This window comes from Atractosteus spatula, chromosome 19 (assembly GCF_055471065.1).
Source record: "Atractosteus spatula isolate fAtrSpa1 chromosome 19, fAtrSpa1.hap1, whole genome shotgun sequence".
In the NCBI taxonomy this organism is placed as follows: Eukaryota; Metazoa; Chordata; class Actinopteri; order Semionotiformes; family Lepisosteidae; genus Atractosteus; species Atractosteus spatula.
In genome coordinates this window covers 12,705,598-12,729,808 of record NC_142724.1, presented here as the reverse complement: position 1 = coordinate 12,729,808, position 24,211 = coordinate 12,705,598, and the positions used below count along the sequence as shown (strand labels likewise).

The window sequence follows — 24,211 nt, the reverse complement described above, 5'->3', positions numbered from 1 at the left end:
TTCCAGTTTACTAAGCTCTGGAAATTCATTGTGGGGAAGAAGGTTTTAGTGTAAACCTGAATCTAGACCTTGCATATACTGTACAACCATAGCCTGTGAAGGAGAGTAACTTTTAACAAACGACACAGACACAGAAGCATGTAATACTGTCAATAGTGATATTCAAGGGCACTTTACAAACCGTCCCCTTTGATAGTACGGGCAAAAGCAGTCCCTAGAGAAAAACAAACAAAACAGGTGGATTCAGACAAAACACAGCCTGGATCCTTCCAGTGGTTGGACTTGCTCATACCACTGACCCTACCCTAAAAGTCAAGGGCTGAAGGCACTAAAAAGGGAATTATAATGCAGACATCTGCTAAGAACAGCAGACGTTGATGAAGTGACTGTGGTGGCGCGCTTCAGGATTTGTGTTCTGGAAGCAGCGATTGTGAACAGAAGCCACAGCCTTGTGGCGACTGAAACAGCTGGCGCCCCCACAAAGCAGCGCCATAAAACGGCAAAATAAGCAGTCAGAAACGCGGATGAAAAGGAGCTGTTAGAAAATGCATGCTCCTGGAGTTCGGTTCCTCAGGCCTAAATTTAAAGTCACTGCTGAATCAGCAACTGTTCCCAGCTGCCCCGGAATTCCAGGAAAGTTTTAAGTTCTGTGTCTTTGCCATGTGTAATATACTGTACTTCTAGACTGCGGGGAGAGCCAAAGTACACGGCTCACACTGGCAAAACCCCTGCAACCCAGGGTCAAGGAGAACAGACAGACATTGGCACTGCCTTCTGCAGCAGAGCCAGCTGCCCAGGGGTATATACTGCCAGGACAATGTCTCTCCCTTGGGCTTTGCATTATTACCATATTAGGTTATACCTACTAATATGAATAATATACATATATACTCATTACTTCTGACTTCCTCAGACAGGATCATTGATATCAGTTCTTAATGCTAATTCATTTGATCTGCTCTGAATCCAACTTGATGTTCAGGTGAAGAAGCAGAATAAAACACTGAGAGGGGCTAAGGATCTGCGCCTGTGCCTGGAAGGTTGCCGGTTCGTATCCCGCGGCTGGCAGAGGAATCCTACTCTGTTGGGCCCCTGAGCAAGGCCCTTAACCCCAACTGCTCCAGGGGCGCTGTATAAATGGCTGACCCTGTGCTCTGACCCCAAGCTTCTCTCCCTGCCTGTGTGTCTCATGGAGAGCAAGTTGGGGGATGTGAAAAGACCAATTCCTAATACAAGAAATTGTATATGGCCAATAAAGTGATCTTAACTTATTAAATAACCTTTAAGTATCTGGTTGAGAGGCTGCAGTTGCTAACATCGCTGCAGTGGCTGCAGTTGCTGGTCATGAATAATGGCAAAACGTTGACAGCACTCACTTTCCCCTCACTTGTCAAGCGATTTTTTAATGAATTTTCAAAACTGTGCAATGGATCTTTTTGGCTCTTCATTTGTAAATGTTTCTGGCCATCTCTGCATTTACAGTGTCTTTATTATTTGTAAACAGATACAATCTACTAATCCTGACCAGGGGTAAAAAAGATTTAAAGATGGTTTAAACCTTCTTTCATAGCAGGATGTCTTGAATTTACATTTTAGTTTATGCAAAACATCAATCTAGTCTAGCTGTATTTTTTTTTTACTTTTTGATTGTATTAAAGTTATTGTCTTATCAACTTTTTATTGGCTAATAACTTGGTGTTTTTTTGTTCCTAAGTCTTTATATAAATCAATATTATAGTTACAGAAACACATTTTAGTTCTTTCCTTCAAAGGGCTTTATTTTTCTCAGGTCTTTGATCTCTAAATTAATCACCTCTTGGCAAATCATCAATGATGTAAAATGAGGAGTTTGGACCACCAGCCCCCCCCTTTCTCTCTCTGCCTTAAGGACAAAATTTGGTGTGAAAAAAAATCAGGCATAAAACATCTCTATAATACCACAGAACTACCCTCAAAAATTAGTCCAATTAAGTGTAGCTTCCTGTACTTCTTGCCTCTCTTAAAAGAAGGACACACCTGTAACTCCCATACAAGAGAGAGACTCTTTTAATTCTTGTACAAGAGAGACTCTTGCAGCTCCAGTACAAGAGAGAGAGCTCCCCTACAAGAAAGAAACACTTGTAACACCTGTACAAGAGGGTTACTCTTGTACCTGTCCAGAGGGCTGTTCTTTTTAAGTATTCATTTATTTTTAATATAATTCATATTTATTTGGGCTTGTTTCTTCTTAAAGTGATATAGGAGGTATTTTTTTGTGCATTAAAAATATACCTCCCTGGACTATTTTTACTGCATAAGCAATTTTTCTCATCTGCAAACGAAGGAAACTTTACATGCTCCCCACCATTGCAGACCACTAGTTTATTTCGAAATGATAGAGTTTCATTCAGGTTCGGTCTCAGAAACTCATTCCAAGGTACATGAACCAGACCCAAAGCCAATTAGCTGTTTGGCGATATTTCTGGCTTCCCCAGTAGTTTTGATTCAAGAAGACCAAACTACATTTCATCAGAATGGGAAAAATGTGACAGGCATATGAAAACAAGAATCCGCCAGACCATGAAGCTTTCGGGAAGAAAAAAAAAAAAGGTGTAGGCAAAAATATAAAATAAACCTCACACATTTTCTCTATGGCTGATTCATGCTGTCGAGGTACATTTTTAAATTTTAATCATCTTGCCGAAAAAGCAGCCACACAGTTAGTAGTAGAGGAAAAGTGCAAATGTAAATAAAGTGTGGAATAGAAAACTGAATTTTACAACCCAAGACATTAAAAGCGGTGTGAAGGTGAGTCATTTTCCAGTTGTGGATGCGTTTGGAAAACAAAGAGAAAAAAAATTCCACAGATTGAACTGGGAGTAAAGTCCAGAATCGAATTAGTGGCCAATAAAACCTCAGCTTGCGTAATTATGTTAATATTTCTTCAGCTTTCTTTTTTTCATCACAAACCCATCTGAAAGTTCGAATTTTTAGCATGTTTCTTGAAAAACGCTGGGCTGTCAGTTTCAGAAACCCGACTAGCTTGTTCCGGACTCCAACAACACGTGTAAACAAGTGCCTGTTCTCAGTTTTTAATTTAATTTACAGCAACATTAAAACTGAGAACATTTCGTTTTAATTGAAAGTAAATTCAATTTAAATCACACTTCCTTTTACCCTCTGGTTCTTGTTTCAATATTTATTTTAAAGAAGTGCAATGTCATGAATTGGCTCTTCTCTCTTCAAGACTTAATAAATTAAGAAGTTTTAACCTGTCAGAGCAGGACATTCCATCCTATGGGTCTTGTTGCTATTCTCTGGACTGATTCTGGAGCAGCAATATCTTTTACCTTGGTAATCAAAAATACACCCAGCATTCAAAACGAGGTCTTTCATTTGTAGTGATTTAATTCTTTTAGCTACATACCCTAATATTCTGTTTGTCTTTTTACTGCTTTCCCATAGATATCCCCAAGACTTCCTCATTAGGAGCCTCCTCAAGGTAGTGTTTCCCATTTTATATACATAGTTTAGTTTTTTTTTCTTCCTGCATGCAACAGCCTGGTCTTCTCTGTATTAAATGTGATCAACTAGGTATTTTCCCTTGGTGTTTTTGAATGTCTTTTGCAGCTTCTACAGCATTTCCTAACCTATTCCTAACAATTGATCATTCTGCTGAAAGATACTATATTACTATTATGAATAATAATAATAATAATAATAATAATAATAATAATAATAATAAAAACAGTGCTTTATCTCTGTTTGCTTTCTCCCCCTTCAACCAGGCTGTTTAAAAGTGATTCCTGTAGGATTCACACATCCCTCTGAAATACAGATCATCTCAAATACATCTGAAGAATGTATGAAAGGGAGGAAATATTTGTTCTTTCTTTGACTGCACTCATCCCTAACCATGTTCTCTGCTTTGAAATCACAGTCCATGCGGACAAATATACAGATCAAAAACCTGGTCGTATCTTTACAGTTCCACTCTTTCCTTTTTCGGAGACGGGCGAGATGACCTTTGGAAACTGAAACAGGAGGTTACTTTCACGTACCTTCAGGGGTAGCACCCTATAACCCATCTGAAGAGTAGAGTACTTCAAAGAACTCGGACGTGTGAGAGGGTGGTCTGTGAGAGCGCTGACAGACCCTGTGATGGAGTGCTCACAGTCATGGGTGATCTCCTTCAAAGAGGCTGCAACAGTGAACCAACAAGCAGGCCCTTCACCTTTTCATGTCTGGGCTCAAACACAGCTGAGGTCGCGACTGTGTGGTGGTCTCCCCGCACGGACCGTGCTCTTTCAGGGCGTCCCATGGCGTCCTTCATTAATGAAATCCCTCGAGGTAACTCTTGCTGGAGGCCTCAAGCTGGAACCGCAGCTATCAAAAGGGGTGACGCCTGAGGAGAGTTTCCAGAAAAGGAGCAGCTCTAAAGATGGTGATCTTCCTTCCTTGATCTCACTGAACTGAGAAATAAGCTGAGAAGAAAAATTGGACGTGAACAACTAATGGAGACAGAGGTTTACTTACACAAGGGGACCTACTCCATCCGCCACTGAAATGCAGCCCTCTCCTGGGCACCAGCATCCCCACTACACTGCAAATCAGGCAGAGAAGATACATATTGGTTCATCAATTGAATTCAATAAGACCTTTAGGTAGCCCTGGTGCAGTGGTTAGGATTGCTGCCTCTGGTTCATTTCTGCACCTGGGATGCTACTGTATCTTGTATGTTCACCCCATTTTTGAGGGGGGGTTTCCTCTGGATGATCTGGTTTCCTCCCACATTGTAAAGACATATTAGTAGGTTAATTGGTTGCTGGCAAAATGGGCGCTGGCGTGAATGTGTGTCCTCTGATGGACACCCATCCAGTGCAGGGTGTCTCCTTCCTTGCTCCTGTCACTTGCTGGGATAGGCTCCGTCTCCTCCATAATCCTGAATCGGATAAAGCTTAACTTATCTCTTAAACGGTTTTTCCAGCCAACCTCAGATCTTTATCACTGAATATAAGAAAATTGGCTTTTATATCCGCGTTCTCTTTGGTAGGCCATGTTGGGCTGTTGCTCATTGCTTATCTTCAATGGTGTAGGTGGGCTGAGTGGTGTCCTCTCGTTTTCTCAGTTACTTGCTGTTGAGAGGCAAGGTGGCGCTGTGGTGTGGAGGTCAGGACTGCTGCCTGACAGCTCCAGAGTCAGGGGTTCAGCCCTGGCTTTGGGCCAAAGGGGCCATAATTAAAAAGCTTAATTTAAAAGATACTTCTTGTTCTAATTGCTATGTCTTTTATTCATCAAGGGCATCGCACAAGATTGTAATATTTTAGCTAGGTCATTTACGTGTGCATTAATATCCATATCTGCTTAAGCAGATCAAGGCAGAACAGCTGCTTACAAGCTATTACATTAAGGTTTAGGATGGCACAACTACTATTTAGTATTGTCACGTGGAGAAAAAGGTGAAAAACTGAAATTCTATTTAACCCTGTATCTAACATCATTCCCAACATTTATGTCTGCTGCAAAATACCCCAGCAACACTACAGTGACAATGAGCCCTTTGGAAAGGCAGGCATTAAATTTAGGGACAGGCACGCCAGTGCAAATTCTATCATGTAGTTAATACTTCTGTCACTACACATGAAAGCAGTGAAAAAATGTTGAACGGCACTATAAGAGGGATTCATCAGAAATGAAGGACAGGGAAATGCACAGGAGTGGGAAGGGGTGAGCTTTAGAGTCAGAATTCATTGGATTTAAAAACCTGATCAGGGATTACCTGATTTTTCTGTAAAGAAAAACTGCAATACTGTTTCCAAGATAGAAGATATATTAACTCCACAGGATTGTGGATATGCATTTGGGGGCTGGCCATTTCATCCAGTCTAGCCCCTTCATCTTTCGGAGATCGACAGTGAGGAGTAAAACAAGCATCTATTGTGCAAGGGACAGGAGAGAAAAGAGAAGGCACACAGCTGCTTAGAGTCAACATCTCCTCCTCTGCCCAGGAAACAGGGAAGCAACGCCTATCTCGACCCGAAGCACGTCACACAGCATAAATCCAGGACTCTGGCTCCTGCTGTTGCCATGTAATGACACATTCTTCGTGTCAGCCAGGGCAGTTACTTTGTTTTGGCAAGCCGAAAACAAATTTGCCTTGCCATGTAGCCCCTTCACAGTGAGATATATAATGGTGATGCTGACAATAGGGTTGTTCCATAGGACATTGCTAGGAATACAAAGAATTGTAATGTTTGTTGAGAAAAGCATGGTTTATATATTCCATCTTTGCAGTCATCTGTTCCTGACATTGCACCTTACTCAGAAATCATATGGGACAAAAAGTAATTAACTTCCAAGAATCTACTGAAACCCTTGCAAGCTCATGAATCCGGGACGTTGTACCGCAGCACCTGATTAGGTTAGCGGTGCTGTCTTACCATCAAACCAAGGGCTTGATTCCCAGATGATGCACCAGTAGGGTTTTATTGCAACTCAGATAGATCATCTCATCACTGGCTTAATTAGAAAGGCCTGGCCCCTTCTCACAGCTCATCCCATGATGCTCCTGTGAAGAGATCTAGAGAACTTGCAGGCACACCAGTCCTCCAGGGCGAGGATTGGACACATTTGCTATACAGCATCCATAAGACCTTAGTTTTTCTGTGGAGAAAGTCTGTGTCTAAACATCGGTTCATCCTTGCATAAAACTCAAATACACTGGAGGTTTATTTTAAAAAATCTTCCAAATAATGCCAGTACTCTACAGATAATGGAAGAACTGCTGATAAATGTATGACCCTTTCTGTTCAAATTACCTAAGACAGGACTATTCTGTATATAACAGAGTTGCCCATATGCACTGACTATTAAAGATTCCCCAGTAGCTCCGTTTTTCTGTTACAGAATATGTTCTGCAATTAAGAAACTTATGTGGAAAGACAGAACTATAAAAAGCTGTCATTTGTAGCATGCATGTTTGGACAAATAGTTCTTTAAAAGTCTTACAGACACATTTACAAACATTGTTTCAATTTCTTCCTCAACAGCAACCTCAGACGATTTCAGAGTCTAGGTTATTTTGTGCTTATTTATGAGGCACGTATTCCGATGGTTTATAAAGAAGAAAAATTCAAACTATGTATGTCATTGGCTTGAGTCTTATTGGTAAGTCCTCAGACACTTGGAGGTGATGGAGTTTGCTCCAAACACAAAGTTTAGGCTTGTACAGTAAAGCCCATACAAGCAGCAAACACACCCAACTGTGCCAAAACCCTGTCTCCCACCACAGAGACCAGCGGCGCTTGGGGGGAGGGTGATGTCAGCACCACAGACTCATTCTAGCCTCAGCAAAGCTGTTTTATATACAGGCCATGTCTAAAATTTCTAGAATGTTTCAGAATGCTGGAAATTCACAGATGTCTTACACGTTAGACATTACTAATGATATTTAAACACTCTTACAAGCTTTCCATTTCATAACAATTTTCTTGTTTCAAGGCTGGTTTTATAAAAGAAAATTGTTTATACTTCTAAAACTGTTCAAACTATTTTAACAAATAATACCATTTATAATTTTCTTAATTACATCAGTTAACTTGATCAAAGATATTCAAAAACAGAGTGATGTGCTCATCAGTTTTGTTGGCAGAATTCACTCTTCCCATCTGGTATTTGTGTTAGATATACAAAACAAATATGGATTTTTATTGAAAATCTTAAAATCTCTTAAGGCTGAGAGAAAGGTTAGGGCATTACATTTCTTTGTATTTTTTATGTGGCTTTCAGGCATTAAAATGCAACACTTTAGAACCCTGAGACAACCTCTGAGATCCTTGAAACTGATCAACACTTTAAAACTATTCGATCAATGGATTGATAATGCCCTAAAAAGTGACTCAACATTGCTTTCAAAGGATACACCCCAGACTCTAAGGACAGCAGCACTTTGTGACATCACTGCTTCAAGTCTAGACACTGTGCGCACGGATTCACTCCCTCTATCCTGTAGCGCAATGTTAGCAAGAAACCTTCTACACAGCTCCAAACGGCTTTTAAGTTCTCATTCGGGGAACATAAAATAAACCTTGCTCAGGACCTGTTTGAAGTTTCCACCGCAGTGCTGCAATGTTAGCCTGACCTAGTTCCAAAGCCTCTTTGTGCGTTCAGAGGAAGACAGTAGTTTGGCAGTGGAAACGGCCATGGCTGGCGAGCTCCACCTACGTGTGTTGCACTGGCAGACACTCTTCAAAGATTCTCTATGTGCCTTTTACAGTTCCTGACGGTCTGCAGGCTCAGCTCTTACTCCTGGATGCCACTGTAGGTCTTCGGGCCAAAGGCAACAAGGCAGTAAATTGCTGAATGCCGTTTATATTGGACTGTGTTCTGAAATAGGGGGTGCCTTGTGGAAGATTATTGGATGGAAATCCACCATTCCATGAAAATTATCTACTTCTGTTCCAGAAAACATTCTATTCTCCTTCAGAATTTTAGAATGTCTGCATTTTTGCACAGGTAACTGTGTAACGCTTGTGTGAAGAGTAACATTAACAAAGTATGTTAATTATTGTATGTATTATTATTGTATTAAAGTAAATTACAAGTACTTATCATTCCACAAATTCTGGAATGAAAGTTTACCACTGTGAATTGCCAGAGTATGTTTGCAGTTGTCCCCAACATTTACTAGGTATTTACTTTGCTATGTTTTTTGTCAGTCCTTATATAGTTCTTCACTATGTTACCATACTTTCACCATGTTAGTGTACATTTAACGTCTTTAAAGGATCTCAGCATATGAGTGTTGCAGTTATGTAGTAGAACCTTTTTTGTGGGTTATTCTTTTGTGCACATTTACCAGTTCTCTCTGTTAATTTTGACCATTTGGTCAGTCGGATTTCTGTTTTCATTTTCATTTCCATAACTCAGCTTGCATTCGTATATGTCATGAAATGTCTAAGTCAAATTGTACACCTACTGTACAAGACAGGGCTGAATAAGTTTTGAAATTTTCACTGCAATATTTTAGCCAAATAACCCTTTTAACTCTTTCTTGTAGCACGTAACAAGTTACAAACTAGAGCTCCCACCGTTAGATTTTCATTTTTGAAGCTAACATAGTATTCACGGGTCATTTTAAATCGATGTTGGTTTCTCTCCATTTTTCCTGCACTCTTTATAAAGTCACAAATTTGTTTCTTAGGTATCTTCAGTCCCAACAGGTTTTCTCCATTGTTCAAAGACCTGTCCACGAAAAAAGTGGTTTTATACTCAAGCTAAGGAGAAGACTTGAGATTAGTGTAAGATTGCACTTTTTGGAAAGTATGATCTGTGCTGGAGGCACTCAGCCTGTAATATCTCTAGATGTTGCGGATGCTAGATGTCCCGGCTGATTCAAAGGATACGCAGGCTTTCTGAAACAGGAGTTTGAGTTAGAAACTAATTAGTAACTAATAAATTCAGAGCCTCTGGTCAGCTCCAGGCAAGCATCACTGTTCCAGCTCTGCAGACATCTTTTCCAAGTACTGCTGAGCTTTTACAGTTTTAGAATTCATGCCTGTTACACCTAGCCCTTAGCAAACACACAAATGCTTTTTTTGATTATTTCCATTCACTGGAGGGAGTTCCTGCAGAGATTGAAGGGACACTGACTTGTTTCTCAAAAGGTTTTCAGCTCTGATCTTTGATCAAAAGAAATGTGTAACGACTAGACTTGTAGTATATGGGCAAAACATTGGCAGATCTACAAATGTGTCCAAGACATCTGACCCTGCACCCACACTATACAGTAACACTGAATACTGCAGTTCAGATTGAATGTAAGCTAATTTTTGACCAACATAAAGAAGGGTATTATAAATGTGCATGAACTAACATCTGGGGAGCGGATGTGTTTGCTTCTCTGAGGCAATGTTAGTAATAAAAAGTAATCCTGAGGTGTGCAGTACTCCACCTCCAAACTCCTGCTCAAGTGAAGCACCAGGCGTAGGACATTCTGCAATGAAAACAGCAACTGGATTTTTATAATACTGCTATATAATAAGATGATATCGCTTTTGCCTCGGTTTAGAAAACAATGCTACACTTTCTCCTGTTTTTAGGAAACAAAATCATTCAACAATCAAAAATCACAGCCCAGTGCCATCTGCTGTTTGGCATTCTGCTTGTTAGATATGCTGGAAGCATCTGCAATCGATTGCAAGTTCGGACGAAGAGAAATGACTATTTTCTGTGATGATTTGTCCCACTTGCAAAAACGAAGGCAAGTCTAACAAAAATCGCTGGCTTTTTTTAATAATACAGAGGACTTGTCTGTGCTCTTGAGAGCTGCAGGGATTTTGAACTTTTAATTTCCACCTTGTGCACATTCTTTGTGGAATTAAGTAAAATGGTACCGCTTGTCCTATGAAACATTTTCATTTAGATCATCTTCATTAATCATTTATGTAACAGGGTGCTTGTTAAAAGACGCGTTCTGAAAAAATAAGTTAGTACCTTACTTTTAAGCATAAGAAAATTGTTGAAATTTTCTTGAATGCAAACAGTTCTTTGGGTTGGTACCTGGTCACATTTGTAAGTCTTAAGAACTGGCTGCATACCCTGGGTTTACAATCTTCTCAACATGCCCTAATCAGGCAAGCAGGCATAGTGGAAATCTGCTCAATGTTCATCATTCCAACTTCCTGACCTTTCAGTGCATGCGTGGATGTGTACATACAGTAGTGGCCAAAACTATTGGCACCCTTGCACATAACTTGCAATTTTCTCTAATAATATTTTTTCTGTAAACATGGAGATGGTGTGCTTTTCCAAAAAGCCCGACTGCAATTTGCCAAAACATACTGTACCTGAACATGCCAAAATCCTTCTTGTCCTGTGGACAGATGCGACCAGAGTTTTTTGGTAAAGCATACCCTCTCTATGTTTACAGAAAACAAAATGAAGCCTTCAAAGAAAAGAACACCTTCCCTACAGTGAAACATGGAGGAGGTTCAGTGATGTTTTGGGGTTGCTTTGCTGCCACTGGCACTGGGTGCCTTGAACGTGTGCATGGCATCATGAACTCAGGCGAACACAAAGGCATTTTGGGAGCGCAATGTCATACCCAGTGTCAGAAAGCTGGGTCTCCGTCAAAGGTCATGGGTCTTCCAGCACGACAATGGCCCCAAACACACTTCAAAAACGGCCCAGGAATGGTTCAAAACAAAACACTGGACTGTTCTGAAGTGACCAGCGATGAGTCCAGATCGAAATCCCATTGAAAACCTGTGGAGAGATCTGAAAACAGCAGCTGGGAGAAGGCACCCTTCAAATCTGGAAGAACAGCAGCAGTTTGCACAAGAAGAGTGGGCCAAACTGCCAGTACAGAGGTGCAGGAAGCTCATCGATGGCTATAGGAAGCACTTCATTGCAGTTATTTTGACCAAAGGCTGTGCCACCACATATTGAGTCTGGGGTGTCAATAATTTCGTCCATGCCAATTCTTTTAATTTTCTGTTTTAAAAGGATATACTAAGATCTGAACCAAAAACAAAGGTTCTGTAATATTAACAGTGAAATAAAGAATTGTGGAGACCAAATACTTTGGTCAATTTCAACTTATTTTTAGGGAAAATTGTGAGTTATTTGCAAAAAGTGCAAGGGTGCCAATATGTTTGGCCATGACTGTACATATGTGTGTCCACTCATCCATCCATCCGAAAAGCAGAAACATGGGGTACAAAGCAAGCAGGTGATTGCAGGACCATGGAAGAAGAAGCATTTTAGAACAGTCAATCAAGCCTAGTAAGCAAAAAAAACCCACACACAACCACGGAGAGCATGCAGACTCCATACACACAGACACTCAATACTGGAAAGAAACAAAGCTGTGAGAAAAACAGCACTAACTACCACACCATCATACCACTCTCAGTGCTGAGATAAAGGTATAAAATGGAACAAAACCTAGATTTAAACAACAAGCAATTGGCTAGGGCTACGATTAGATCAAACCTGACTCACCAGTGGTCAACTGTAAGTAAAATCTCTGACAGCGGGTTTCCATCCACTCTTGTAAATCTCTGTCTAGCGGCAGGAAGGCAACAAGTACTTATTGTGTCTATAGGGTGGGTTGAAGTTTGGATTTAAAAATGAAATAATCTAAATTTGGATTCTAGTAAATAAACAAAAAAAAACTATTTACAATATAGTTGAGTATTCCTTATTTGGATGGAGACATTTACAGACATCCATCACCTGTAAAGCCTGGTCTGACTGACAACCACCGTGACTCATCTGAGGCAGACACACAAATAAAATGCTCTTTAACACACACAAAAATAAACAAATGTGGCTTCCAACCCACGCAAAATATAAGAAACTGCAGTATTCTGGGCCATAAACCACTTTCAGATGAAAACCAAGAAGAAAGCTAAGTCAGCAAACAAGACAGAGCGCATGGTCATGAAGACATATTTCATTTCAACCCACTGTATCGTCAGCCCAGTTACCCATCTGATGTTTTTAAGTCATAGACCTGAATGTAAACAAATGCCCAGAAGATATAGACTTGTAATTTCAAAAAGAAATAATTTAATGCCATTACAAACTCTTATAAAACTAGAGCCTGTCTCTATACTGATAACGCCTACTGGATTTTGATCGACGAGGACAGTGGGGACAGTGAACGAGAATAATGTCAACTGGGCTGCCACTGGAAAATGCAGAAGACAGTTAAAATATTGCTGAAATAAAATCTAAAAGCGTATTTCACATTATTAACATTCAATTGTTACTTTTCTATTTTTGTGCCCCTCTATCAGTGCCTCATGGGGTTTTACATTTGCATTATTGCATTGGAAATAAGTATCCAAAGAGAGACAATTTTCTAATTAAGTATAATATTGTCTGTTAAACTAAACTTTTTTGTTAATGTTAATTGGAACAAACATTCATCACAGAAAATATCAGTTATGTCAGTCTGATTACTTTAAAATACAGGGTGCCAATATATACTGTATGCTCACAACTCTATATTATAATAATAACTAATAATAATTGCTTACACTTATATAGCGCTTTTCTGGACGCTTCACTCAAAGTGCTTTACAGGTAATGGGGATCCCCTCCACCACCACCAGTGTGCAGCCCCACCTGGATGATGCGACAGCAGCCATAGTGCACCAGTACACTCACCACACACCAGATATCAGTGGGGAGGAGAGCAGAGTGATGAAGCCAGTTCAGAGATGGGGATTATTAGGAGGGGTGTGGGAAATGTGAAAATGGGAAATGTGGCCAGGACACCGGGGTTACACCCCTACTCTTTTCGAGATAGGCCCTGGGAGTTTTAATGACCGCAGAGAGTCAGGACCTCGGTTTTACATCTCATCCGAAGGACAGCGCCTGTTTACAGCATAGTGTCCCCGTCACTATACTGGGGCATTAGGACCCACATAGACCGCAGGGTGAGCGTCCCCTGCTGGCTCCACTAACACATCTTCCAGCAGCAACCTTAGTTTTTCCCAGGAGGTCTCCCATCCAGGTACTGACAAGGCTCACACCTGCTGAGCTCCAATGGGTTGCCAGTCATGAGCTGCAGAGTGATATGGCTGCTGGCAATTATTTTGGTTATTCATTCCAACAATGCTGAAGTACAGTAATTGGTCTTATTAGAACTTTTCCCAGTAAACTAGCTAGCTATTAAAGCTTAGACAAACAGGCACAAGCAACATCGCTGAGTTACTGACAATCCACAGCATCAGCCACTGTTCAACCTGCAGCATCAAGTAGGTCTGTAATTAGTTTGGCTTCTTAACTCTTTAAACCCCAACACAGCCCAAGAGACTTGAATTATTCCTAAACTACAGTAAAACTACTGCACTGATACTGGAAACCATTGATGGCTCATTCAGAACTGCAGTATTTCACTTCACTGCAGACAGTACTGTATAGTCAGCCAGGATTAGTGGAAACTGAGTTTTGAGAGGAGCAGCCAAATTGGAAGATGACTTTGAACAAATTTGGTTTCAGATGAAATATAAGCACCAATGGCCATTCTACTGTTTTCCAGATTGAAGAGCGGAGGCAGGGCATTGATATCATTTTTGTAAGGCCGGAGAACTATTGGGAAGGACAGAGAATTGGCCCGTCCAATGTGTTTACAATGCTGTCTACCAAATACAGTATATGTGTAATTTCAGGTGGGGCCTTTAAGAGAGACTATTTTGTAATAACTGATGCCTAAGGAGATCTTAAATAACTAAATTAGTTTTGACTGCTTTCTCCCCTTTGGTGTCAGAAATGATTTGCTTCAGCTGTACTGTTGACAAGACATTTAGCAAACTGACAAGTAAAGGTTTATTCCAGGCTGACAAGAGAAGAAAAGCTGTGACTCCACAGCTGAAACATTGTGTTTCTTTTCTTCTCTTGTCAGCCTGGAATAAACCTTTACTGGTTCCTTTGCAGCCTACGCATGCTGACGCAGCTACCTACTTGAACTATTTAGCAAACTGGTTGGTCTGTCCTCAACTAAACGAACACAGTGTTGCTCTCCTTGAACTGTTTAAACCACTTCACCATTCATTCAATCACTTTTATAATAAGCACTGTTAATACTGCATGAGGGTCGTATGGTGGCATTGTGTTTAGCACTGCGACCTTGCATTGCTGGGACCCTGGGTTCAATGCCAGACCTGGGGTGCGATCTGTATGGAGTATGTTCTCCCTGTTTTCCCATTGGTATCCGTAGGGTGCTCCAATTTCATCCATCAGTCCCTAAACATACTCATAGATTTACTGTGAGTGTGTGCAAAGTCTGTGTCTGTGTGTGCCCTGTGATGGACTGGTATCCCATCTAGGATGGACCCTCCTTCACACCCATTGCTAGACTCTGTCTCTCCAGTGACTCTGAACTGGATGAAGCACTTGAAACATGAAACATGGAAATGTAAATTTCAGATACATAGTCACTGAAACAACCTTCAATAATAAGGAGGGCAAGGAAAGTCAGCAGCTCCGAAGGAGATCTTGCTGATTTCTCATTCTCAGATGCCTTGTTTAAACGTACAGGATTTCAGACCAACGGCGCAGTTAAAGGACTTCACTGATTCAGAGGTCAGATAGGTCTGGTCAAAGACCAGAGGACGACCAGCACAAAAAAAATTAAACAAAACACCGGTTTAAAGGGAAGCTTTTGTTGTGTTTTCCCACTGCCCAGGTCTTTGTGTATGGAACCATAGTGGATCTATCTTCATTGTTTTATCTGAAATGAACATAAAAATGATTCCCGAAGAGATCTTTCACAGCAGAAGTATAATACATGAGGGATGGGGGTGAAAGTCAGCACAAGGCAGGTATCGGTTCAGAATTCCTCGCCAAGCAGCACGTGAAGCCTATCTACACTTGAGGCATAATACTTTTATCTGTACAAACACTTTCAATACACGTTCCTCTTACTTCTTGACCTGCATGATGACCATTTACTAAATGAAACTAAATGAAACTAAACTGTTAAGAAAGTTCTAAGAGCTCCCATTTTAATAACAGAGCCACTGTGGTGTGAGCACAGTCCCCAGGGTTCGATAGCAACTGAATATAGAAATTGGTGACAATGTACTGTTTACTGAGTCTTATCAAGCTCCACGTTGTGAGTGCCACTTTAATAAAGCCAATGGAGGCACGAAGTTAAAGAAAATTTCCCTAGTAAAATTAATAAATTAACCCAAGGTGTCCAATATTGTGAATAGAACATAAGATGTTTGATCCTTTACTAACAGAGACCATCCACTGTCAGTAAAGGTCCTGCACTTGTGAAAGAGCAGGGGAGTGTGAGATTTCCTGGGCCACTGTAGTACTTCTTACATGCAAATCTCTGTTGCAGAACCAAGTGCACAGGAAAACAACAAAACGGAAAGAAGAAAGACGGCATTTCAAGGAACACAACACTTCTCTTTAAATTCACAAGGTCTTGAGGTAAAAGTGAGCACAAAGAAACCAATTTACCACAATGAAATATGTCCAAATACATCAGCTAATGCAATAACAAACATGATCTGAATAATAAAAGATGTTAATGTTAACAAAAGGCACAAATGGTGACCCCCAATTCATTTGTTTGTGTGAAGCTAAATATGTTTATTCTCCTTCCTGCTTGTAGGTGTACTGTTACACAGTGCCACAGCAGAGGGGAGCTCACAGCGACTGCCATCTTTGTCCCACAGCTTAGAGTGCCACCTGCTGGAGCTGTCACACATGGCACCTGACAGCACTGATCAGTCAACCCCCAGCCTGGTATTCTGTTCCAATGGGCTTTACCCTTTATATACATCAAACCCGTCTTTGAGGCAAAACAAATTGGTTGACAATAACAAAGAATATGAAAGTGAATTATGTTTGACACATGTCAGCAAAATACTGCAGCTGGGAAGCAGGCCTGCATTTTTTCAGTGCAAAGCAGTTCCATTAGAGGGTTAGAATACTGATTTGCCAGACAGGTACTTCACATTTTATTTTCAACACTCCAGTTTTTTGGATCTAGTGCTCAAAGTTACAATGGGCGTTTGTACCACTTTATTGCGAACTCGAATTCATCCTTGTAGGGCTCAGAGTCCTAAGGAACTTAGAAAAGAGCCCAATCGACCACTTTATTCCCTCCAACATACACAGTCAATTGCGCAGTCTGTTGGAGAGGGATATACTTTAATACAGGCCCAACCTTTTCAAAGTGCAGCTCTGACAATGCACATGCAATATTCCCATAGCATATTTTTTATCATAAAAATCAAATGACCCATGAGCGCCTATTTTATAATAAAGACCAAGTCACAATTAATCCTACTGAAGAATGAAGTTTCCTTCATTGAGGGTTAGAGTTAGCTCTGTTCTGTTTATAGATTTTAGCCTCCATGATTAAACCAACAGCCAGGATGCACAAACATGCTACATCAAAGAAATCCAAACTGTTTTTAAAGAACTTTTTCCTTCCTGTTACATTTTGAATACTCAGACACATTGCCCAGTTAAGACAGAATCCCACTATTTGGTTTCTGATAATCCTTATATACTGTATAGAGGATATATAGGATAATCCTTAAATACAGAGTATTTATACAAAAGCGTATCCAATCTGGTCATTTCCCCCAGAGCACAGGGGCTGAGGCTCCACTGTCCTGAGGAAACGGGGAATAAGGTTCACACCAGCGGAACACTAAACAAACCGCTGCATCTGAACCAGAGGAAATGTTATGTAACTCCATATCTCCAACAGCAGGTCGAATTCAATTCCACAAAACCAGAGCACTGGAACTACAGAATCTCTCTTGCATTCTGCTCAAGTTTTGTTCTCAGACAAAAAGCCAGAATCAACCAAGCCTACAGCACAAACAGATGTACAGTATATGGGGACAAATGTTCTTTTAGAGCTCTACCACATTATAAATACAATAGCTTGAGATATAGTAAGTAACCTCTCCCAGTAAAGGCCAGAGTACAGGATATTTTACAAGTGTCATTAATTCAGGAATGAATAAAGACCTTGTGTAACAATATTAACTTTGATGGGTGAAGAAAACATCCCTAGAAACCCCAAAGATCACCTCAGGTAAAGCAACTCTCATCAACAACAGAGTGCCTCAGAAAAAAAGACATCTTTACTTTAAAAAGTACATTTATTTTAAAAAGTACAGGGATATCAAGGTACATTTCACTTTTAATCTGTTTGAAAGCCAATCCTGTGAGCCTGCACACCTCTGTCTACACTTCTGTGCTCTGTGGTCAATCGTGGTCAATCACCTAATTGATCAATGAGCCTGTGGCTTTGCAGCTAGCTGTTTAGATGCAAGACACATCCTTAACAGCTAACTGCAGTGCCTCAGACTCAGTGATCGTCTACACTCTGCACTTTTTGCATGGTCTGCGTTTTTTTTCCTCACTGCTACATATTTATTGGTCTCAACAACATATTTGTTGTTCCTGTTGTTAATATTATGTTTGTAATGTTCTGTCTACATTGTGTAGTGTTGTCTGCTGTACCGGATATGCTGGTACAGCTGGGCACTCTCACTGCACCGTGTTTTAAACAGCGCTCTTACGCAACCCCCAAACGAAGGTTACCGGTAAATTATTTTCAGATACATTAACATGAGTTTTCCTATCTCCTTTTAAAACACAAGTGCTTTTTGCTTTAGAAACCACGAACACCGTCTGCGTGCAATGCAACAACAGTGCCTCGTTAAGGCCTATGGTGCTTCATAGTGAAATACACTATATATTTTAGAAAGAGATTAAACATGACAGTTATAGCCGCCAGAGCCGGTTGCTCGGACTAGCACCAACAGTCCCATGCCACCCTTCGCACAAAACCATTTTCCGCAGCTGAAGCTCGTGTGTAAATGAAGCTCGTATCACGTGTCAGATGCGCGTCTTTGATTGGCCAGCCAGAAAAGCTGATGTATTTTGCAGCCAATCAACGTGCAGAACCTTTAGCACCACCCTCCTGCCACACTTTCCCCGTTAATGTACACTACAGTCGGCAAAAATGGCAGCTCTGGGCGATTGCGTGGACCGGCTTGTTAGACTGTGGGGAAAAGCTCATCATTATTTATGTTACATGTTCATACTGATTTCGTTCACAGGGTCCTTGATAAAGGAGATGCAAGTGCTCCCGGATGGGTTTTTCAATGACAGACGAAATTTCCTGAACGTGTAAGTAAGTCAGTGCAAAGTGTGCACCCAAAATATATAGTACTCTGCGTGATCTACATCAGACTGACATTCATTCACTATTTATTCCAGTTGTCTCAAGTTTTGAATTAGACGCTGTTGTGGACAAGGAACGGGCGTTACTCCCTGAAAGGTCCGTCGGGATTATATGTTCTTCTGTTGTCTTTAATGTGTTAGGATATGACCAGTCAAAAAGTTAAAACGTCCACAACATTGGATGGGTTTAAATCCTATGCTGTTGAAAAAGTATAAGCGATTTTTTTTTTAAATAGGAAATACTTTTTAAGCGATTCGATTTAGTTTATTTTTATTTTATTCATTTATATGTCATGGTACCCGTGTGACACTCGGGACAGTGAGATGGGACACAGTGAGACTGTGTAAAGCCTAATTTCTGAAAATGCGCTGTGAAGAAACGCAACTAGTCCATGGATTGCTGAAATGGGTGTTCGTTGGCTACTGTAAAAGTTGTTTCATCTCGTACTCTAACTAAAGCCACGGTAACTATTGCATCAATTTGCTGCCTTTAGTAGGGCGAATGTCGCCACCCCGTTGTTAGACAAACTCATTTTATGTATTTAAGTGTGCAGTATTATTATTTGTAGTGTACAATATAAACATTTCAGTAAAATCCTTTCAATAATAATCTGCAGGTAGCACAGCGACCTCGGCTGGCGAAGTAAAAACATAATTCAATGTGCAGTATTGATCTTCATCCAAAGTCCAGCCGATATGATTACCTTCGAAATAATCTATGATCAGTTCGCAAATACTGTACTTCCAAGCTAACCGGTCATATATTAAACCGCAAAAACGAAAGAAGACACCTTGTACAATGGACAAACACACACCAAGGGCAAACAGGGCACGGTTATTTCTGCGCGGACGACTCTGTCGTTTCTAAAAATAAAGTTGCAAAATCCGGCCTCTTTATCCAGCAGTAGCTGGTATGCAAAGGCTGTTTTAGTTCTCAGTCGGTGGTGGAGGCGAGTACAGGGTAATGAAAACCAGACAATTGGGAATGCACATTCTGGGTTTACAGTCTGAAGAGCAGTGTATGAACAGGGCTCTCGTAATTTGACATATTAAGACAATCTATCCTTCCGTTTTCTAACCACTTCATCCAGTTCATGGGAGCCGGAGCCTATCCACGACAAACAACAAACAGGAGACGAGATACACTGGACAGGACACCACTCCATGGCAGGGCACACACAAACACAGACAAGCTCACACCACGGCCAGTTTTCCCAGAATCCGGTTAACCTACCAGTGTGTATTGAGACAGTGGGAAGAAACAGGAGCAACCAGAGGAAACGCAGGGAGAGCATACAGTCTCCACCCAGGGCCAGAGTTGAACCCAGGGCTGCAAGGCAGCCATGCCGACTAGGTTTTCAGTATAGCAACCGAACTGGAAGAATCCGTCAAGATTGGGAAGCTGAACCTGTGTGAAAATGACATTGTTGCAGCATGAATACAACCCCTGTTCAAGTCAGTTTAGATGCAAAAACTGGAAACCGTTATTTTTTTTCCATCACGATCAAAAAGATAGCAACGTCCTTTTAAGATCATTAGAATTGTACACAGGAAACCTGTCCGTGTTGTAAGAAAATCATGTTATATTGCTCCTAGATACTGGGCCTTTATACATTATATTTCCTCTTGCCGATCATAGCTAATAATGTTCTAAGAAGAACATTTCAGACGGCAATATCTTTTTAGCAAACTGCCAGTGATAAGTTCTAATAATAATAATAATAATTGCTTACACTTATATAGCGCTTTTATGGACACTCCATTCACAGCGCTTTACAGGTAATGGGGATCCCCTCCACCACCACCAATGTGCAGCATCCACCTGGATGATGCGACGGCAGCCATAGTGCACCAGTACGCTCCCCACACACCAACTCTCAGTGGGGAGGAGAACAGAGTGGTGTAGCCAATTTATAGATGGGGATTTTTGAGAAACGCCCTGGGATTTTTAATGACTGCTGAGAGTCAGGACCTCGGTTTTACGTCTCATCCGAAGGACGGCGCCTTTTTACGGTATAGTATCCCCATCACTATACTGGGGCTTTAGGACCTACATGGACCGTAGGGTGGCCCCACTAACACCTCTTCCAACAGCAACCTTAGTGTTTCCCAGGTACTGACCAGACTCACACCTGCTGAGCTTCAGTGGGCTGCCAGTTGTGAGTTGCAGGGTGATATGGCTGCTGGCCATAATATAATGTATCCTGTGTATAGTAGTTTGTACACTGATGGAATAGAATGTGAATTTGGTTGTCTGGTATCTAAGGAAATTATGAATTTAATTTAAGTTACTAATTAGAATTAATTTTCTGCTGGCGTTTGGCTTTCCGCAGGTACTTTGTCAAATTTGCCTGGGGGTGGACCTTGTTTCCTCTGCTGCCCTTCATTGCCATCTCCAACTACTGCTGCACCAGGGATGTGAGCTTCGCGCTGCGGCGGCTGGGCGCGCTCGCGGTGGGGACGGCGGTCTGGTACACGTGCACCCGCGCCTTCCTCTACATCGAGGACCTGACGGGCGCCTGCTACGAGCCGCGGCCCGGGGGGGCCCTGCGCAGCGCCCACGCGTCCAGGCCCGCCTGCCGCGGGGCTGGCCACCACTGGGCCGGCTTCGATATCTCTGGCCACTCCTTCCTGCTGGCCTACTCGGCGCTGCTGATCGGGGAGGAGATGGTTCCGATGGGGCACGTGAGGAGCGTCCGGGCGAGTGTCCCCCAGCTCTGTGGCGTACTCCTCAGCGTGCTGTACCTCGGCTTGAACGTCCTAGTCGGCGTCTGGGTGCTGATGTTCGCGTGCACGTCGGTGTACTTCCACGACGCGGCTCAGAAGCTCCTGGGAACCGCGGTCGGCCTGCTGGCGTGGTACCTGACGTATAAACTGTGGTATCGGCAGCCATTTTCTCCGCGGCTCCCTCCACAGCCGAGAGAACGCAGAGCGAAGGTTGGAGCAGAGTGACACCGAGGCACCAGGGCAGTCAGGGCCTCGCGGGGTCTTTGTGTAACACTACGCACATCGGAAACGTTGCCTTTTTTTTTCATAACCGGGTCCAGAACAAAGAGCCTTTATTTATTTTATGCTGTAGAATTATGCAAATGTATCATGGACAATTGTGGAGATGAGAATATTTGCAGTTTACTGCATTATATAAAAAAGATAGCTAACTGCCTAAAAAGGGTGAAGAGCACTGTTTTAATAAGTACTGAGCATTGCTCCAGCTGCCTCACAATTACTGGTTTTAACTAAAAATGTATTTTAATGTCATTGGGTCCCATATATCCAGTACTGAAACAGAGGGGTAAGCTATGTTTCCAAATTGGGAGTATAAAGTTAAACACTTTACTCTTTTGAAAAATACTCTACATATTAAACCATTGACATTGTATCAGTGTCGAAAGTGGCAGATTGGAGGTGTCTTTTCCATAAGAGAGTGTTGTTTTCGGGAGCAGTTGTTTCCCAGCTGTCTAACGTGAGAACGACCTGGGTAAACGTTTTATCTTGCCAACCAAAATAAAGAGTGTTTTGTATTCTTTTATTTTTTAAATGCAGTAGAGGATTAAGAGAGAGTAATTTGCCTTGTTCTTGTAAATAGTGATAGGATTCTTAAGTATGTCAAGTGCAAATGCCAGTATGAGGCAGTGTTCCAAAATGAAATGGGAACAAGATTAAATTGTAAAGTGCCGAATGGAAAAAATAAAGTCTGTGCGGTTATCAATTTTTAAAAGTTTGAAATGTGAACTTGTTTTTTTTACTTTTCTATCCTAATACACACGTGGGAATTGCACCAGTACACTATGTCAACAGACAGTACAGTATCTAGAATGTCCATGGTTGGAACATACTGTAGGAGAAAACCCATGCAGACGTGTGAACGTTTTACCCTTCCACAGCGATGTTAAATCGCCTCTTGAAACACGTCTAGGTTATGAAATGATGGAAAGCCTGGATATTTAAATTTGATAGCAGATGTGGTGAAAACCTGCAAGTACCAAGTTGCAAATAATATGAATTTATTCTGCTGCCACTTACAGTTATGTGAAGCAGAGCGCTGAATACCTAAGAATTTCAAACTAGGGTGCTGCAGTCGGCTCCAATTTATTTATAGCCTTGATACAATGTTCCTGATAGCTGGTTTGAAAAGTGTGGATTTGATATCTGTTCCAAAAGTATACAGAAGCTTTCTAAAATAATTGCAGATGTATTTCTAAATATATATTCCATGTTATACATGGAGAATATCTCTGGCTTCTGATACTATGTCTCCTGCTTTCTTTAGTTCACACCCTAAAATGTCCTATTAGATTGAGGTGTGGAGAGTGATATGGACAAACAATAACAGTGATTTTATGCTCCTTTAACCGTTTGACAGTAGAATTGAAGGTGTGCTTGAGACTGTTAACCTTATGAAAAGTCTTTGCAGGCTAAGCTTTAGCTTCTTAGCAGGGAACCGGGATTCTGGATAAAAGATCTCAGTAGACTTCGGAATCCATCCATCTTTCAATATTGAAAAGAGGACCGGGCTTACAGGTGCAGCAGGAAAACTGTTATACCTCCATACTTTACAGAAAGGATGAAGAAAGGGCTTTTTTTTTTTAACATGAACCTTACCTTTCCGTGTAAATTGTTCCACCCTGAGGCTGCCGAAAAACTCAATTCCTATTTCATCCAACTACTATTATTTGGTCCCATTTGCCTTAGGTTCTGAGCCAATTACTTGCATTTGTAGATTAAACCTTTTCCTTTTATGTCGCCATGGAAATCTGTTGCACACACCAAAAGGTCAACTACAAAAGGTAGTCTTAGAGATATTGTATCCTAATTATACCAATGTTTTATTGTGAACAATTTTATATTCCCAGACAAACCATCCTTATATTTATATTTTCTTACCACTTTGCCAGCAGTGGGCGCAAGGCAGGATCCATTCCGCCATTCCATTGCAGGGTAAACACACAGACACTCACACCAGGGCCGATTTCCCCAAGAGGCAATTGAATTACCATCACGTCTTTGGACTGTGGGAGGAAACTGGAGCACCCAGAGGAAACCCACATGAACATATGGAGAACGTACAAACTCCACACAGATAGCACCCAGGGCTAAAAACACGTAATAAAATACAATTCAAAAACAACAATATCCATTTCTCATTCCACCTGATCTCCCTCATTATCTCAGGACCTCTGAAAGATTTCGGTGATTTTTGAAAGTTCCCAATAGCTGTCCATGAGTGTGAGCCAGGCTCACAAACCGCTTTTCAGCAGTTCGGTCAAACTAGTAAGGGCAGACAAGGCATAGTGAGGATAATTGGGGTGACTCACCTGGATGAGGAGAAAGACAGTCCAGCTGTAAGGATGGAGGTGCTGGTCCCCCCACCCCCTAAATGAGGGATAAACCAGTCAGATGATACAAGCATGAAGCCTGCGAACGAGTAAAAGCAAGAAGCGTGATGTTTTTACATACTGTAGGCAGGTAGAAGTGAGTAAGATCAGGGCTTGAC

At 41.4% G+C, this 24,211-nt stretch overlaps 1 protein-coding gene across 1 annotated transcript; it reads left to right on the top strand.

Moving 5' to 3' along the window:
• The first annotated feature begins 18,486 nt into the window (after positions 1-18,486).
• On the top strand, positions 18,487-22,443 carry fitm2 (fat storage inducing transmembrane protein 2). The gene is made up of 2 exons (XM_088937832.1): positions 18,487-18,663; positions 21,051-22,443. The coding sequence occupies exons 1-2, from the start codon at positions 18,497-18,499 to the stop codon at positions 21,667-21,669; spliced, it is 786 nt and encodes a 261-aa protein (XP_088793958.1). The 5' UTR covers positions 18,487-18,496; the 3' UTR covers positions 21,670-22,443.
• Positions 22,444-24,211: the final 1,768 nt, after the last annotated feature.